This window comes from Canis lupus, chromosome 26 (genome assembly GCF_003254725.2).
Source record: "Canis lupus dingo isolate Sandy chromosome 26, ASM325472v2, whole genome shotgun sequence".
Lineage (NCBI taxonomy): Eukaryota > Metazoa > Chordata > Mammalia > Carnivora > Canidae > Canis > Canis lupus.
Genome location: NC_064268.1, coordinates 16,920,965 through 16,939,024, shown reverse-complemented (window position 1 = coordinate 16,939,024; position 18,060 = coordinate 16,920,965). Strand labels below are relative to the sequence as shown.

Here is an 18,060-nt window from a genome sequence, read left to right as displayed (position 1 = left end):
AGCTGGTCAGCAACAGAGACCAACACTGAGCTCCCATTATGGCATAATTCCCTGAGAAGACCTCACAGTAGCAAGTCAACATTGATCCTTCTCCATCCTGGAAGGGCCAGTGGTTCATCCTCATGGGGACAGAAGACTATAGGGTTCAGGCAGCACCACTACCCAGGGGCTTACAGTGTGCCTGATGCCCAGGCCTGCAGTCCCACACAGCAAGCAAAGCACGCAGCCAGGAAGGAGGTGCAGGAGTGCCCCCAAAATCCTGGGAGCCACCGGAGTGTGTCACATTCCAGAAGTGGACTCACAGAAAGCTTCAGTGGCCTAAAGGCACAGCCAAAATGCCAGCTCAGAAAGCGTTCTCAAGGGATAGGTACTATTCATCAGGACACTGTTTTTATTAAATCAGAGCCTTGAATCTAGTTCTGAGTCTTCATAGGAAGGGCACGTGGCTCTCAAAACAAAGAGTGGGAGCAGTTGCGCCACTTGCCATTTTGTGTTCTTCATCCCACAGCTCTGGGCTGTGCAGTGTTGGAACTCCTCATCACCAAAGGGGTGACCAGCAAGAATCCTGATGCACTACAAGTTCCAGCTCCTGCCAAGGCACAGTGGATGTTCTGCAGGAGAGCAGCAGGAGAAAAAAGAGAATCACCGTGTTGGCAGAGGTGACTGATCAGCAGGAGGAGGTCGTTTTTACACAAGAAAGACAGGAAACTGTACAGAATCCAAGTGACACTCTCGGACACCTCCTGGTATTCTCTTGCCTCACGCCAACTGTGGACAGATGTGTTCAGCAAGCCCAGGCTGACAAAGATCTGACTACCAGTAAGTGTTCAGACTGCTCAGATGTGAGGGCTTGGGCTCCTCCACCAGACAGAACCACCAACACCTGCCAAAGTGATTGCTGGGGGTAAGAGGAGGGTAGAACAGATAGTGGAGGAGAATAAGGATGAGTATAATTTGCAAACCCAAGGTCAACTGCAGCAAAGGGAGCTGTCATTCAGCTCACAGACTTCCTCCTTCTCAATTCCCCCAGAGAAAGAAAGGCCCATGGAAACCACAGAATTGTTGCTGCCCACACCTATGTAGAGAAACAAAATCGCAAATGTGCCTCACAGACCTCCAAACTCAGGGAGCATAGCTGACCGACAGCCCCAGCTGCTAATTTTTGAACCCTACCCTCCAGGTTTTGCTGAGGCCTCTCCTGCCATGGGCCGCTCCCACTCTAGGACACAGGACAACACGGATACTGAGGCAAGTGGTTTCCAGGGGACCTAGGGTTCCTGTGACAGTCAATTTTAACTTCAGGATTCCCTGAAAGCTTTTCAGAAACTTCCTTAGGATGCACAGCAATCCGGAGTGCTTCCACCCAACTTTCTCTTCTGCTCTCCTCCACTTGGTGTAATTACATCTCAATCTCATGGCTCTCCTACCCACGGCTGGCTCCCTCATTTTCTCTCACACAGGTATTTCCTTGAAAAAAAAAAAAAAAAAAAAAAAACAAAAAAAACTTGCATATTTAATCCCCTCTTGGCTCCACTTCTTAAAGGTCCCAAACCAACCAGCACAGGAAGCCCCCTGAAGGGATGGCACCAAGAAAAACATGGAACTTGAAAGACATATGATGTGGGTCAACATGTAGAAAACCTCATCAGAAGGGTTTTTCACTCTGATGGAAAGATTGGAAAAATTAATGACAGATACACAGAAATAAGCAAATAGAAAAATGAGGCAAGTACTAACTCCAGGAAAAAACATTGTAAGAAAAAGAAATCACAACTTGGCTCAGCTGTAAAAGTAAGTAATGTCATAATAAAGTGTTAAACACTGAATACTGACTATGCCAAAAACTGGGACATAACTAGACTGAGAATGTGGATTGGGGGGGAAATGGGAGGACAGGTGGGGCAAAAAGTTAAACTGGTACATGAACTTATAGAATCCCAAATTATGAGTCAAGAAATAGGATGAATAGCATAAATATGTAAATACTGAAAGAGCCAGGAAGTAAAAAGGGAAAGGCAAGGCACTGACGGGTTTGTTACAGCCTTGTAATACTACTCAATCTTTGTACATTTTACTTTAAGAAAAAGAATTTATTTATTTTAAGAAAAAGAATTTAATATAAAATGAAAATATTACATATCACAACCCATACTGATGCTGATGAAATTTAAAATCTACATAGTCTGTTGTCTAAGAAAACACAAATTAGCAAAATTGATCCTAGAGAAGACAGACAAAAATCAGAATAGACCAGTAAGTCTAGACCAAATTGAAAAAGCAGTTAAACATCTGTCCTGAGTGTGAATACTCTGTATGATACTTGGATGGTGGATACCGATCATTACACATTTATCCAAATCCCCACAGAATGTATAACCCAGAGTGAAGGAACTCTGATATAAACTATGGACTCCTGATAATAATGACATGTCAATGTAGGTTTGTCAATTATAAGAAATGTTCTGCTCAGTGGGGTGGAGGGGTGGGTGTGGTAGTTGATAATGGAGGAGGCTGTGCATGTGTGGGGGCAGGATATATGGGAAATGTCTGTACTTTCCTCCCCATTTGGCTGTGAACCTAGAACTGCTCTGAAAAAAATAGTCTTAAAACTGAGAAAAAATAATCCGTCCCCTGCCCTTAAAAAGGCATCTCCTAACAGGTGTCAGTGAGGGTATGGAGCAACTGGAACTCCCCCTCATTAACCCACACATACCCTATGACCAGCACAATTCCACCCCTGCACTTACAGCCAACAGAACCGAGTGCTCATGTCCCAAAAGATATGGACAAGAATATTCATATCAGCTTGATTTGTAATAGACAAAAACTGGAAACCACCCAACAACCCAGGAGTAGAATGAATGGGTAAATAAATCAAAGCATATTCATACAGTGAATATACAGCTATTTTTAAAAAATGAATTACTGACCATAATTCAGTAATAACATGGACAAATCTCACAGACATAATGTTGAGTGAAAAAGTTAAATATCAAAAGAGTTCCTGCTGTATCACTGTACTATATGAAGTTGAAATATAGACAAAACTAATCTATAGTGATAGAAATTAGACTACAGGTTACCGTGGGAGCCACTCACTGATCAGGAGGCACAAGGGAACCTGTAGGGCGTGGGGAATGTTCTAGATCCTTACCTGGGTGATGGTTATTTGAGCACAGTCATGCAGGAAAACTCACAAAGTGGTACACTGAAAACTGTGGAACCTTCTCTCTTTGAAATAGAAAAATAAGGTATTTGGCCCAGATGGTTTTACTGAGAGTTCTAAGAAAACTTTTATTGATAATTAAGCTATCCCAGAGCACATAAAAAGTTGGAAACAACCTAATTCTTCTTCAGGTTTGGGATAACCCTGATATCAGAGCAGAATATAAAAAGTAAAAAGCTTTATTTTTTTAATATTTTTTTGTTTTTTTTTTGTAAAAAGCTTTATAGATCAATCTTACTTATGAATATATATGCAAAAATGCTAATCAAATATTAACAAACCAAATCTTGCATTATATTAAAACAATAAACCATGAGCAATTAAATCTCATCCTCGTAACACTCATACTAAACAGAAGAAAAAGTATTAATGTAACTCCATACATTTTTAGATTAGAGAAAAGCCATCTTCAAAATTTAAAACACATTTTTTTTTGGTGTATCTTTTTCTTTAACATTTTTTTTGGTATATCTTTTTCTTTAAGATTTATTTGAGAGAGACAGAGCAGACGCACAGCTGCAGGGGAGGGGGGCGGGGGTCGTGGAGGGATGGAGAATCTCCAACAGACTCCCCTCCAAGTGAGGAGCCTGACTCTGGGGCTCCATCCCAAGATCCTGAGGTCACAACCTGAATCAAAATCAAGATTCAGACATTTAACCAACTGAGTCACCCAGGAGCCTCTCAAAACACATTTTAAAAATTTGCAACCCATTCCTCATTAAAATGAAAAAACTGTTCATAAACTAGAAAGCGATGGAAATTTTCTTAATTCACTAAAGGTTTATACCCCAGAAATGTATTACAAAGAGATGTCATACCTACCAGGGAAGCATCTGAGGCATTCTCAGTAAAGCAGGGGTGGCTGTGCCATGTCAATGCAACGTGACAAGAAAAAGAAATGAGGGAGATCATGTAGAAAGGATTATTGGCAGTGATGACTTATTTTCTGAATAGGCAATCTATTGAAAGAACTGACAAGAAAGCTCTTCAACATAACCAGATAAACACATAGAAATAAAAGAACATGAACTACATCAGCAATAAACAATTTTTTAAAAAATATAGATGACTTCTGGTTTTTCACAAGATGCTGAACTGGGGTAGGCTGCTGGCCCCTCCTCAGCCAAACCCTAAGCACCACGGACATTGAAGGCAAACATACAGCATTAAGGAAGGAACTCAAGTGAAGATTGCCAGAAAATTCACAGGAGTGACAGTGGTTGACACCAGATGTAGAGGGAACCACAGCAGCCCAGAGCAGAGTCAGGAGATGTGACAGGGGTCCTAGGACGATCTGGATTCCAGTGATTCACTAGAAGGACTTGGCCAATCTGATATCAGGTTACATCACAGCTAAGGTTTCTTAAGCAAAGAATACAATATGGAGGCAGCAGGAGACAGCTATGCATAGGTAAAGGCCAGAGCGGTCACGAGCAGACCTTCTGCAAGGGTTGCACAGATTTTTTTTTTTTTTTTTTTTTTTTGAGAGAGAGAGAGCATGAGTGTGGAGTGGGGGTGAGGGGACAGAGAGGGAGAAGCAGACTCCCCGATGAACAGGGAGCCAGACATGGGGCTTAATCCCAGGACCCTGGGATCAGGACCTGAGCTGAAGGCAAATGCTACACTGACTGAGCCACTCAGGACCCCCAGGTTGGTTGGTTTGTTTGTTTTTCAGATGAACTTATTTTCAGACCAAACATATTTAATATAAAAGCCCTTTAATATGCAAACTATAATCACAACAGCATCCACAGAGCTGTAAGGGAATGGGGTGTGGCAGGAAGTCTGGGTCCCTCCTGCCTCCCTTGCCTGCAGTCACTCTGTGGCCCTTGAGAGCCTGAGGCCTTAGCAGATCAAGGCAGCCAGAGGCTGAGAGGTCCTAATGCCACCCCTGAGAAAGGCTGAGAAAGGCTGAGCAGAGCCAGGCCCCTCGGACATGTCATCTCCCCACTGTGGCACCCTCTGGGGAAAGCTAGATCCAGTCAGGAGGTAAGGGGTGGGGGGAGTTTAAGGGTTCGCTGTGACTGACAGGAGAGTCAACCATCGTTCCTCCGCATCCCATGGACTGTCCCCTAGGGAACAGAGTCCTCCAGGGGCCCTCTGTGTAGCACAGAGATGTGAGAGGGCTCTGCCCAGGGAAAGCCACTCAGGTCCTGGAACCCGAGCTCTTAGAAGAGGTTCACATAAGCACATTCTTGCTACGTGACTAGCTGTGGTAACTCCAAAACAGATTCCAGATGCACAACGTAAGCCCGACTGTTTATGTTAAATATTCTAACATCTGATAATCTGCAACATCATACCCCAAGACTCAGTGATTGTAGAGTACATAGTTATCTCAGTCACGATGTGCCACCCAAGAATGTTGCAAAATTAGAGACAGATAAAGACAAAGGCTCATTGATGCCATACAATGCAAATGACAAAAAACCCACCTCCAAGGGGTGACTGAGTGGTTCGGGGAAGCATCCAGACTCTTGATCTCAGCTCGGGTCTTGATCTCAGGGTCATGAGTTCAAGCCCCCCCTCCCATCTCCAAGCACCTTATGGTTTAACGTAAGAACCTCAAAGATAAAAAGAAAAACAATGGAAAGGCTCCTACTAGAGATAAAGGGCAGATAATTTACACTCAGAGGAGAAAAACATAGGGTCAGACTTTTAAAGCATGACACCAGAAGCAAGAAGATATTCTGAGCTCTCAGAACAGTCTCTATACAAAAGACCTCAATGAATCAAATCTTGGATTAAAGTCCTTCAAGAAGAATATAAATAGATCCAGGAGAGCGTGGAGATGCACGGAAATTAGAGTAAGAAAACACTGTGGTCGTTCACAGTAACTGGGAGGGAGGGAAGGAAGGGAAAGTCTCCAACAAACCTGAACCAAAACACGGGAAGCAAATTGGGGGGGGGGGGTTGGACAGAAGAGAAAGGAGGAGATCAGACAATGAGAGAATGCTCAAGTTCTTTCCCTGTCTTAGGAAAGGATGTAGATATAAGTTAAATAAATTGGTAGGAAAAATTAAACATAACTATTGGTCTAAGTTACCTCAGTCGGCAGAAGAATAAAACTAGAAAGCATGAATTTTAAAACTAAGAAAATTCAATGTCTGCAATCAAAGGCAGAGACAGAGAAAAATGAAGCCAAAATAAAATGGAGGGGAAAATATAAAATAGCAGAAGTAGATCCAAATATGAAATAATAACAGATATAAATGGGTTAAACTCATCAAGCAAAATTGAGACTCAGATTTGGTTAAGGGGAAAGGAAGGAGGTGGAGAGAGGAGGTCCAATAATGTTTTTCCAGGGAGACATGCTTCAACAGCAAGATAAGGCCAAAAAAACAAAAACAAAAACAAAACAAAACCGAAATTTTATATATTAGGAAAATATGAACCAAAAAACACAAGGGTTCCTCAAAAAGATAAACACAGTTACCATATGACCCAGCATTCTGGAATATGCAGAAGTGAAAACATAGGTTCACACAAAAACTTGTACTTGAATGTCCCCAGCAGCATTATTTGTAAGAGCCAAAACAACAAAGAAACAACCCAAATGAGTAAATGAAAGATTATTTAGCCATAAAAAGTATTGAAATACTGACACAGGATGCAACATGGACAAACCTACAACACAACACTTCCTGAGTGCAAGAAGCCAGACACAAAAGACCACATTTGTGTGATTCTGTTTATAGAACATAACCAGAATCAGTAAGTCTACAGACATGGTCACCAGAGGCTCTGGGGTGGGAGGTAGGAAGGAATGGGGAGAAGCTGCCTAACATGTTGGGGGGTGGCTTCGGAGTAAAGCTAGCAGAGACATCATGGATCAGAAGAAGGCACCTGCAAGGTCTAAAGCCAGCAGGGATTACTCCTATCTAGACTATAATGATCTTCCAACAACGGAAAAGAGAAAAATAGGAAGGAAAAACGGATCACGGATGCGCAAAAGAAATTCACAGACAATAGGAAAATCACCAATTAATAGCTGAAAATATGCTCAAGCTCCCTTAAAAACTGCAAAATCAAGTCACATTTTCCAATTGTCAGATGGTTACAAGTTAGATGCCTGATAATCTTTTAAAGGTTATTTATTTACTTATGGAAGTAATCTCTACACCCAACATGGGCCTCAAACTCATGACCCCAAGATTACGAGTAGCACACTCCTCCGACTGAGTCAGGCAGGTGCCCCAGACACCTGGGAATTTCTAGCATTGGGAAGATGTGGGGAAACAGGTACCGCCCCGTGTGCTGGACAGTGGAAGAGGAGACCAACCAGGCAGGATGGGGGCAAAACCATACAACTGGATGTTCAGATTTGTTACAAAGAATGAACTGTCCAAATATACTGACCCAAAGAAATGTGAAGTGATGTAAATGAAATAATGTGTGGAGTATTCATCTCACAGGGGGGCGGAGAGGAGGGGACACATGAGATGTGTGTCCTAGATGCCCAGGAAAAGGTCTGGAGGGGAACACCCGAACTATTCCCCAGAAGGGACTGTCACTTTTTACCACAAAATATGTATTTGAAATGTTTGCAGAAGACAAAACTTCTAAAACAAATTTCTTTTAAAGAATAGACATTAAAATGCAAAACCATTTTTTTTTAAAGATTTTGTTTATTTAGAGACAGCACGAGTGGGGGGAGGGGCAAAGGAGAGAGAGAGAGAGAGAGAGAGAGAATTGCAAGCGGACTCCACACTGAGCACAGAGCCCGATGTGGGGCTTGATCTCATGATCCTGAGATCATGACCTGAGCCAAAAATCAAAAGTCTGATGTTCAGCCAACCGAACCACCCATGTTCCCCTGCAAAACCATTTTTTAAAAGTGGAAGCCACGCCCTGTATGAGCCTTTCTGCAACTATACAGCTGATAAATGATTAGCATCTGATATATCACCCATGAGACAATTACAAATCAACAAGGGAAGGAGTGAACAAAGGACATGACTGGCCATTCACAGCAAAAACCACAATGGGCATTAAACACGTGAAAAAGATATGCAATAATAACCAAGGAAATGCAAGTTAAAATGACAATCAGGTTAAAGAAAAGATGTTAAGTTGGTGGTACCAGGGGATGGATGTGTTCCTGCCCTGCTGGAAGGCTACATACTGATCCAGCTGCTGTGGAAGGCAGCCTGGCAATATCTGGTAAGGCTGAAGAAACAAACAGTGCAAAGCTCAGCAAAGATCACTTCTACTTACATACCTCAAAGTTATCATCTGTGAATAAGGAGACACATTCCAGAATGTTCTCTGCACCACAGCTTGTGTCTGTGGAAAAACTGAAAACTTCCTAAGTATATTTATACAATTGGACATCATGCAGCAATCAAAATAAATGAACTAGAGTTAATGTATCAAAGTGGAAAAAAGATTGTTTTTTTTTTTTTAAAAAGTGACTTAGGGATCATGAAGTAAATCCCAATACATTTCAGAGAATTTAAATAATCAGAAAATGTTCTGAGATCACAATGCAATTAAGGCAAAAATCAATACCAATGGGAACGGAGTTTGCTTTTGGGATGACGAAATTGTTCTGGGATGAGATAGTGCAGATGGTTACACACACTGTATATGTGCTAAATGCCAGAGTTGTACATTTTTTAAGAAAATGGTAAATTTTACATTATGTGTATTTTACAATTAAAAAAATCAATAACAAAAATTACCAAGGAAAATCCCATGTTAATAAAATAGTACTCTTCTCAATAACTGATAAGTCAAAGGAGAAGGTGCAATGGAACTCAGAATACTGAAATAATGAAAATACAACATATCGAGTTTTAGGAAGTGAAGCTAAAGCTATGCCTAGAGAGAATTGTATAACTTTCATTTATTAGAAAAAAGACTGAAAAATCCATGAACATTCAGCCCAGGAAGCTGGAAAAAGAACAGCATATTGAATCTAAAAATAGTAGAAGGAAACAAAGTGTCAAACAAGATAAAATTTAAAAACACACCACCACTATGGTCGACTAATCTTTGAAAAAGCAGAAAGAATATCCAACAGAAAAGAGACAGTCTCTTCAGCAAATGGTGCTGGGGAAATTGGACATCCACATGCAGAAGAAGGAAACTGGACCATTCTCTTATTCCACACACAAAGATAAACTCAAAATGGATGAAAGACCTAAATGTGAGACAGGAATCTATCAAAATCCTACAGGAGAACACAGGCAGCAATCTTTATCACCTCGGCCACAGCAACTTCCTCCAAAGGAAGACACATCTCCAAAGGCAAGGGAAACAAGAGCAAAAATGAACCATTGGGACTTCAAGATAAAAAGCTTCTGCACAGCAAAGGAAACAGTCGACAAAACCAAAAGACAGCAGACACAATGGGAGAAGATATCTGCAAACATCTTATCAGATAAAGGGCTAGTACCCAAATCTATAAAGACTGTATCGACTGTATCAAACTCAACACCCAAAACGAATAATCCAATCAAGAAATGGGCAGAAGACACAGACATTTCTCCAGAGAAGACATACACATGGCCAACAGACACATGAAAAAATGCTCCACATCACTCGGCATCAGGGAAACACAAACCAACTTTTTTTTTTAATTTTTTATTTATTTATGATAGTCACACACACAGAGAGAGAGAGAGAGAGGCAGAGACACAGGCAGAGGGAGAAGCAGGCTCCATGCACCGGGAGCCCGACGTGGGATTCAATCCTGGGTCTCCAGGATCGCGCCCTGGGCCAAAGGCAGGCGCCAAACCGCTGCGCCACCCAGGGATCCCGGAAACACAAATCAAAACCACAATGAGATACCACCTCACGGGCAGCCCAGGTGGCTCAGCGGTTTAGCGCCGCCTTTCACCCAGGGTGTGATCCTGGAGACCCGGGATCGAGTCCCACATCAGGCTCCCAGTGTGGAGCCTGCTTCTCCCTCTACCTGTGTCTCTGCCTCTCTCTCTCTCTCTCTGTGTCTCTCATGAATAAAATGAATAAAATCTTTTAAAAAAAGAAAGAAAGAAAGAGATACCACCTCACACCAGTGAGAATGGGGAAAATTAACCACACAGGGAATGACAGATGTCGGTGAGGATGTGGAGAAAGGGGAACCCTCTTACGCTGTTGGTGGGAATGCAGCCACTCTGGAAAACAGTGTGGAGTTTCCTCAAAAAGTTGAAAATAGAGCTACCCTATGACCCAGCAATTACGCTACTGGGTATTTACCCCAAATATAAAATACAGTGATCTGGGGGATCTCTGGGTGGCTCAGCGGTTTAGCCCCTACCTTCGGCCCAGGGCGTGATCCTGGAGTCCCAGGATCGAGTCCCACATCGGGCTCCCTGCATGGAGCCCGCTTCTCCCTCTGCCTGTGTCTCCGCCTCTCTCTCACACATCTCTGTGTTTCTCATGAACAAATAAATAAAATCTTAAAAAATAAATAAATAAAAATAAAATAAAATGCAGTGATCTGAAGGGGCACCTGCACCCCAGTGTTTATAGTAGCAATGCCCACAACAGCCAAACTTGTGGGAAGAGCCCAGATGTCCGTCAACAGATAGGTAAAGAAGACGTGAGCCCGGCAGGGCGGCCCACTGGAAGCCCAGCTCTGAGCCCAGCCTCCCCCCACCCCCGCACGCTAGGCTAAGGGCCCAGACCGCATGGACCACTTGCCGTCCCCGCTTCTCTGCTGGGCCAGGGCGCCGGTGCTCCGTGGCTGACAGGGTCACCGAGCCACCTGAACACCCCACCCTCCGATGGCTGCTCGCAGGGTCAGTGACTTGGGCGGGGGCAGACTCCTCCGCCTCCCAGGTGCAGAGGTCAAACTGGGGTGAAGCTCCGAATCCCACCCCGCGCCCCGCACCTCCCGCTTGCACCCGAGCCCAGGGACGCCACAGCGGCGGGTCCGGGACCCCGCAGAGGGTGCGCTGGGAGCAGGGCGGGGCGCACAACCCCCGGACGTCCGCCGGCCCCCGGGTCTGGGGAGCGCGGGGAGCAGCCGCCTGCGGCCGCGGGTGCAACCTGCTGGCGGGACGCTGCACCTGGCGCCGGCCCCGCGGCCTGTGGGCGCCACCCCGCCGCGCTGGGAGACCCCACCTCCACGCCTCCACGCACCGGCGAGCCCCTGGGGGGGGACGCGGAGCCGGGTCAAGGGGTCCGAGGCAGGACCCCATGCTAGGCGCGCGGCTCCAGGTCGGCCACCCCGTGATGGGAGCTCCAAATGGGTCCCTTCGCGTCCCCACGCCTCCCCACTCCGGGAGGGCTGACCCGGGCTCCCCTGAAGAAACCTCTGCTCCGTTTCTCTTCCCGCTGCCCCAGCGCACGGAGTGGCAGTCGTTAAAAGCTGGGCTCCGGCTCCAGGGGCACCAGACCCCCGTCCCCAGCAGGTTCTGCGGCCGCTGGGAGCAGCCAGGTAGCACGCAGAGGATGCTGCGGTGCCCCATGTCCACAGCCGGGCTTTCAGGCCTGTCCCTTGAGTGTCCCTGTCCCCCCACCCTGTCCCCTCCCCACCTGTGCGGCACCCTCCCTTCCTCCTACTCAGGGCCTGGACCCACCGTGCACAGTCCGTGGGACAAGGCCCTCTGGCCTAGAGGCCCAGACCTGCCCTCCCTGCGCAGCATCGCTGTCCCAGACCCTCAGCCAGCCCAGGGACCCAGGTGGTACCTTCCTGAAGCAGGTCAACCCTGCCTCGTGCTGGAGCTCTCCCTGGCAGATGAATGCCCCTGCAGTCAGCCTTACACACACGCATGCACACACACACACTCAGAGATGGCAGCTGTCCGAGAGCTCACTAGCAGACGGACCATCTCCCCTTCCCAGCAGCGCTCAGGCAAGGACAGACCACCCAGGCACAGGTACGCTTTATTACTGTTTCCACAACTGATTGTCCTGAAGGAGGATTCAAACCCCTTCCCGCTCATTTATAAGTTATAAAGAACAGGCTTATGGGGTTCCAGGTGCTTCACGATGAGCCAGGCACACAGCTTTCCCAAGGCAGCCCTGGGAGCCAGAGGAAACACAACCTCTGCTACTCTGAGCCCTGGCATTTCGGCACCCACCCCATTCCTCCTCCTGACCCCTGACCTCAGGGAAGAGCAGATGCTGCCAAGAGCCTGTCCCACCTGAGTCTCCCCACCTGGGTCTCCCGCTGAGCAAGGAAAGGGGGGGGTCCCAAGGTGGTAATTCAGCCCTTCCCAAGGCCCCGCCTCCAGGAGGCCAGGTCCACTCTGATGAAGAAAAGAAGGCACAGGTGTGAAGAGGAAGCAGCGTCTAAAAACAGAGCTGAAGATAGGGATCATCCGAATAGGTCTCCTTCCCTCACCTTTCCTTTCTCTCAGGCTTAGCCTGGGCAGTCTGGTCTGGGGTGCGTGGAGGTGAGGGCAGCAGAAGAGTCCACACCAGAGGGCTGGGCCCTGGGCGGTCCTGGCAAGAAGAGGCACAGCCCCCCCAGCTGGGCACCCCGCAGCATTCCTGAGCGTCAGGGTGAAGGCCTCCTGGCTCCTGCCCCCGTTTCCCATTGTCCTCAGGCCAGCCTGGCCCCCATGTGCGGTGCTCCTTGGCCCTTCCTCGGGGCTCAGTTCCGGTAACTCTTGAGCAGGTGCCCCGCAATCACCAGCCTCTGGATCTCACTGGTGCCTTCATAAATCTCGGTGATGCGCGCATCGCGATAGTGCCGCTCGGCCGGCATCTCTGTCACGTAACCCATGCCACCCAGGATCTGGATGGCCTACCAGGGAAAGCAGGCGGCGGGAGGGAAAAGCTGCGTCAGGGGCGGGACCGGCCACACTGAGGGACCAGGGGTAGGGGGCTCGTCGCCCAGGCACCCCTTCCTGTGCTGGAGACACTCACCTGGTGGCTGATGGCAGTTGCAGCTTCTGACGCAGCCAGCTTGGCCATTGCTGCTTCCTAAACATGGGGGCGGTGGGGTCAGAAACTTTACTCTGGGGAGGAGACCCCAGCACATGGCCCTCAGCAGGGGTGGGCCTGGGGAGCCTCCCCCTGCAGTAATAACCCCACAGGCCCAAGGAACTGGAAGCCCACCCAGACGTGTCCCTCGGCGCACCAAGGCTGTGGGCCATGCCTACATGCCCTAGGGAGACCCCTTCCCCACAGGCACCTTGGTGAAAGGCTGCTTCTTATCCTTCAGCATGGCTGCACGCCAGGTCAGCAGCCGGGCACTCTCCAGCGCCAGGGCCATGTCCGCCAACTTGAACTGCAACAAGCCAGCCCCACCGTGGCAGTCAGTGGCTGCCCCTCCCTCCGAGGACAGGAGGCAGGAGGAGCAGAGCGTGGGAGCCGGTTAAAGCTCACCTGGAGCCGGAAAGAAAAGCCAAGCTGCCCTCCCTCCAGCATCCCGGCTAGGCTCCGCTCCTTACCTGGATGCTCTGGAGCTTGGTGAGGGGCGCCCCAAAGGCCCTGCGATTCTCGGCGTAGTTGACAGCACAATCAAGAGCGGCCTGGGCGATGCCCAGGGCCTGTGCGGCAATGCCAATGCGCCCCATGTCCAGGGTTTGCTGTGGGGAAGGCCCTGGTCAGTGGCTGGCCAGCGTGGCCCCATGGTCCGGGCCCCGGTGCCAGGCTCACCATGGCGATCTTGAAGCCCATGCCCGGCTCCCCCAGCAGGCTGTCCTTGGGGATGCGACAGTCCTCAAAGATGAGGTTGGCTGTGGATGAGGCCCGGATACCCAGCTTGTCTTCCTTCTTCCCCAGCGTGAGCCCAGATGTCGGCATGGGGACCAGGAAGGCACTGATGCCCTGAAATGCCCAGAGGCAGGCAATGAGGTTCTGAGACCGGCCTCCGCCACACCCCCTACTCCAGCGCCCCAGGCTCAAACCAGCCCCGAAACGCTCCTCTCTCGGACCTCGCCCCGGGGCGCCCTCTGCTGGCCCCTCGGGGGAAGGCGCGGACTCCCGCTCAGGCACCGCGGGCGGGAGGGGAAGGGGCGGCCCCAAGGTGCGGGACAGCAGGAGCAGCCCCGCCCAGAGGTCCCACCAGCCCCCTCCCCGGGGTCCCCACCTTGTTCTGCAAGGACCTGTCCGTGCTGGCAAAGACCACGGCGGCGGAAGCCTCCCAGGAATTGGTGATCCAGGCCTTGGTGCCGTTCAGGATCCACGCGTCACCATCTGCTTGGGCGGTGGTGGAGGCGGCTCCCGCGTCGCTGCCGTTCCCTGCCCCACACACAGATTCAGGATCCACTGCCCTCCGCAACCCCCCTCCAAGGGGACCTGGCCTCGCCCCAGCTCCAGGAGGAAGATCCCTGACCTGGCCTCCAAAGAATCCCAGTGCTGGCTCCCAGGAGAAAGCCACACCAGCCCCCAGAGCTGTGGAAAGGAGCCCAAGGGCGTGAACGTGGGGGAGGGGGCACAGCAGGGCATCTGCACACTGAAGGAACCCCAGAGCCAGGCATCCCTCCTGGCCCAGCTGGGGCGACTGTGTCCTCATAGGCCGATTCCACGCAGCCAGAGCTCAGCCCCACTGCCTGCACCGAAGGCCTGTGCCCTTTCCTCTCATGGCCCCGCTCCTGCCTCTGACCTGGGGCAACCCAGGTCCGACTCGTGTCTATCACCCTGATTCCAGGCAAGGGGACGGGGGCCAACCACTCACTGTCCCACCCTGGTACCTGGTTCACTGAGTGCAAAGCAGCCAATTTTGTCGCCACTGGTAAAAGGGGTGATCCACTGTTGCTTCTGCTCCTTGGAGCCGAACTTCAGGATAGGCCCCAAGTAGAGGGACTATAGGGGTGGGGGCAGCAGGGGAAGGTGGTCAGAGGCCTTCAAGTCCAGGTTCACCTGACTGCCTGGGGACCCCACTCCAAGACCTGTTCTCCCCAGGGCCCCACCTGAAAGGACCGAGCCCAGAGCTGGTCGGGGGCTGGGGGCCAAAGTGTGGCTGTGCCCAGGATGCCGGGAAGACACAGCCAGAGTGCTCACCTGCCCACAGGGAGCCTCCCTCCCACCTGTGTGTCCCAGGGGCCCAGGAGGGGGGACTCACGTTGTTGACACTCATGATGACTCCTGTTGAGGCGCAGCCCCGGCTGATCTCCTCCATGGCAATGGCGTAGGCCAGGTAATCCAGGCCGGCGCCGCTGAACTCCTCAGGCACATCCATGGCCAAAAGCCCAAGCTCACCCATCTTCTTCACCTGGCCGAAGGAAGGAAGTCACGGCAAGGGCAGTTGGGGGCCAGTGCTCACCTCCCCCGATTCCAAACCCTCCGTCCTGCTCCTGAGCCGGCGCCTGCAGAAACTCAGGCCATGTGGCCCCCTCCCCCTCCCCACGATCCCTGATCCACCGCTCCTTTGGTTAAGCCGAAGACCCAGCCTGAGCTGAGGTCTGCATGATAGCACTGTGCACTCAAGCTGTTCTTGCCCCCACATCCCCACTGGCTCACCTGTGTGTCCTCAGCCAGAACCAGTGAGCACGCAGAAGGCACAGGAAAGCTCCCCTTTGGGGGCTTCCCAAGGTAAGGAGCAGGTCAGCACAGTGCCATACTCACCTCTCAGCTCTAGCACATACCCCTGCCTCCCCACCACCGGGCCTTTGCACATGCTGTTTCCGGTCACTAATGCCCTTCAAATCCCAGTGCAAGCCTCACTTCTTGCAGCTGCTATCTCTGTCCTCAAACCACATGCTCTCTAACGCAGGGCTCATGCAGCTGAAGTTCACACCTATTATTCTGCCAATTTGGGTTGGGGTCCTGCTCCTTGACCACAAAGGGGGGAGCTGGTTTTTGCTCACTGCGTTATTCCCGCTGCCTGAAGGCTAAGAGCTTGGAGTTTCTGCTTTGGAACCACAATGACAGTAATGGTCATCCACCAAGTGCCTACTGTGGGCCCAACCCCACCTGAGGCTCTCCGGAGCTCACACACGGGGAGTATGTGCTCGGGGCCAGCGCTCATGAGCACTGTGGCCAACCGCACCCCGGTAGTGGCTCCAGGGTCTCCTCCATAAGCCTGCCTTCTGGGGACCAATGCAGACCACACTGGGCTTCGAAAGGAAGTGACAAAAATGGAGGGCCCAGGGCAGCCCGGGTGGCTCAGCGGTTTGGCGCCACCTTCAGCCCAGGGTGTGATCCTGGAGACCTGGGATCGAGTCCCATGTCAGGCTCCCATGTCCTCCCTGCATGGAGCCTGCTTCTCCCTCTGCCTGTGTCTCTGCCTCTCTCTCTCTCTCCTGTGTTTCTCATGAATAAATAAATAAAATCTTTAAAATAAATTAAAAAAATAAAATAAAATAAAATAAAATAAAATAAAATAAAATAAAATGGAGGGCCCAGGGCGAGGGTGGGGGTGGGGGTGGGGGGGCAGGGGAGGAGGAGCAGCATGGCTTTCATGAGTCCCCCGCCCCGTGTCATTCTGATTCCTGTGCCCATGTCCTTACCCTATTTTGACTTCAAAGAAGCAAACGTAAGAATGTCTGTGATATGTTCTCATTTTTCTATAATGAATGTTACCTCTGAGATTGTGTTATACTCCCTCCCCAAGTAGCAGCCGTGTCACAGAACCATTGAAGTTTGGAGACAATATGTCCAGGATGCTGAGCACAGCACCAGGCACAAGTGGGACGATGGGTGAATGCGCTCACCGTCCCGAGGTGGCTGACAAGCTGTCACCTGGACAGCTTGGGACGAGGGCCGCTTCCATAATGATGTGCCTTCCCCTCTAGGAAATTCTCACCTGATGCTGCCTTGAACTGTTCCCATGGGAACCCCTCCTGTAAGCCTCTGCACCTGGGGTGGCCTCATGCCCCTCAGCGTCTCCAGAAAGCACAGGGGAGGCGGGGGTGGGGGTGGGCAGACACTTCTTGTCCACCCGAGTGGCACAAACTGCTGAACCCATAGGCACTGACAGCACTCCACGGCCACCAGGCAGACATGGGGACAACTGCAGGTGAGATTAAGTTAAGGATCAGGAGATGGGGATCACCCTGGATTATTCACGGGGTCCTGGCAAGAGGAGAGGTGACGATGAAAGCAGGGGTCCAAGTGACCCAAAGGGGGGCTGGAAGGGGGTCAGGAGCCGGTGCTGGAAGGGCGAGGACACGCACCCTTCTCCAGAGCTGCCAGTGCACTGAGTTCAGCCCAGTGGGACCCAGGTGGATTTCCAACCTTTAGGAACTGTCGGATTGTAACTGGGTGTCATTTTAAGCCACTAGTCTGTGGTCGTTTGTCACAATAGCAAAAAGAAACCAACAGATGGTGATAAAAGGGACTTAGATGGGGCACCTGGGGGGCTTGGTTGGCTGAGCATCCTATTCTTGATTTCGGGGGGGGGGGGGGTCATGATCTCAGGGTCGTGGGATCGGGCCCGGCGCTGGGCATGGATTCATGGATTCCCCCAACCCCCACCCATCCCCGTCCCCACCACCATGTTCCCTCTCTAAAAAGAAAAAAAAGACTAAGAGGTACTCCAGCTGTGTCATTTTGAGAATCTCTTAAAAAAAACAAACATTCTGTGGGGACCATACGCCTACAGCCAGAGGACCCGAGCCTGCTCAGTTACTGCACCACTGCAGCAGGCAGGAAGCACCCAGGGTGCAAGAGAGCAGTCTACACTGCACTGCATCTCAATCCATGTGGGGATTCACAGGGCCCTGTGCCAGTACGAGCGCAACCTTAAGACAGAAACAGAAACCGTCAGACCCATACTGTAAGGCAACCAACACACCCAGGCCGGGGGGGATCCGGCATTTGGTCAGGGAGTGCAGAGCTGGGTCGGGAGCCAGGGCCACACTCTACCAGGTGCTGGAAACGCGCAGGCCTCGGCAGGTACCTCGCCGGAAGGCTCTCTCTGGCCTACCAGCCAACTGCCCCACGCTACCAGCGCCACCCAACCTCCTCTTCATCCCAGAGCCCTACAG

General features: G+C 50.2%; 1 protein-coding gene across 2 annotated transcripts in view; it reads right to left on the bottom strand.

Annotated features, from left to right (window-relative positions):
- The window catches only part of ACADS (acyl-CoA dehydrogenase short chain), a 36,925-nt gene that overhangs the window by 11,627 nt on the left and 7,238 nt on the right, over nucleotides 1-18,060 (bottom strand). The window contains exons 3-10 of one of the 2 annotated variants that reach the window (XM_025474224.3): nucleotides 15,195-15,344; nucleotides 14,824-14,935; nucleotides 14,220-14,371; nucleotides 13,787-13,957; nucleotides 13,579-13,716; nucleotides 13,320-13,415; nucleotides 13,052-13,108; nucleotides 12,048-12,929 (exon numbers count right to left, since the gene is read on the bottom strand). In XM_025474224.3, the coding sequence (XP_025330009.1) occupies nucleotides 12,777-12,929; nucleotides 13,052-13,108; nucleotides 13,320-13,415; nucleotides 13,579-13,716; nucleotides 13,787-13,957; nucleotides 14,220-14,371; nucleotides 14,824-14,935; nucleotides 15,195-15,344 (1,029 nt within the window). In that variant the 3' untranslated portion in view covers nucleotides 12,048-12,776. Of the gene's footprint in view, nucleotides 1-12,047; nucleotides 12,930-13,051; nucleotides 13,109-13,319; nucleotides 13,416-13,578; nucleotides 13,717-13,786; nucleotides 13,958-14,219; nucleotides 14,372-14,823; nucleotides 14,936-15,194; nucleotides 15,345-18,060 lie in introns of those variants that run through there. The other variant, XM_049101495.1, reaches the window with a different exon arrangement.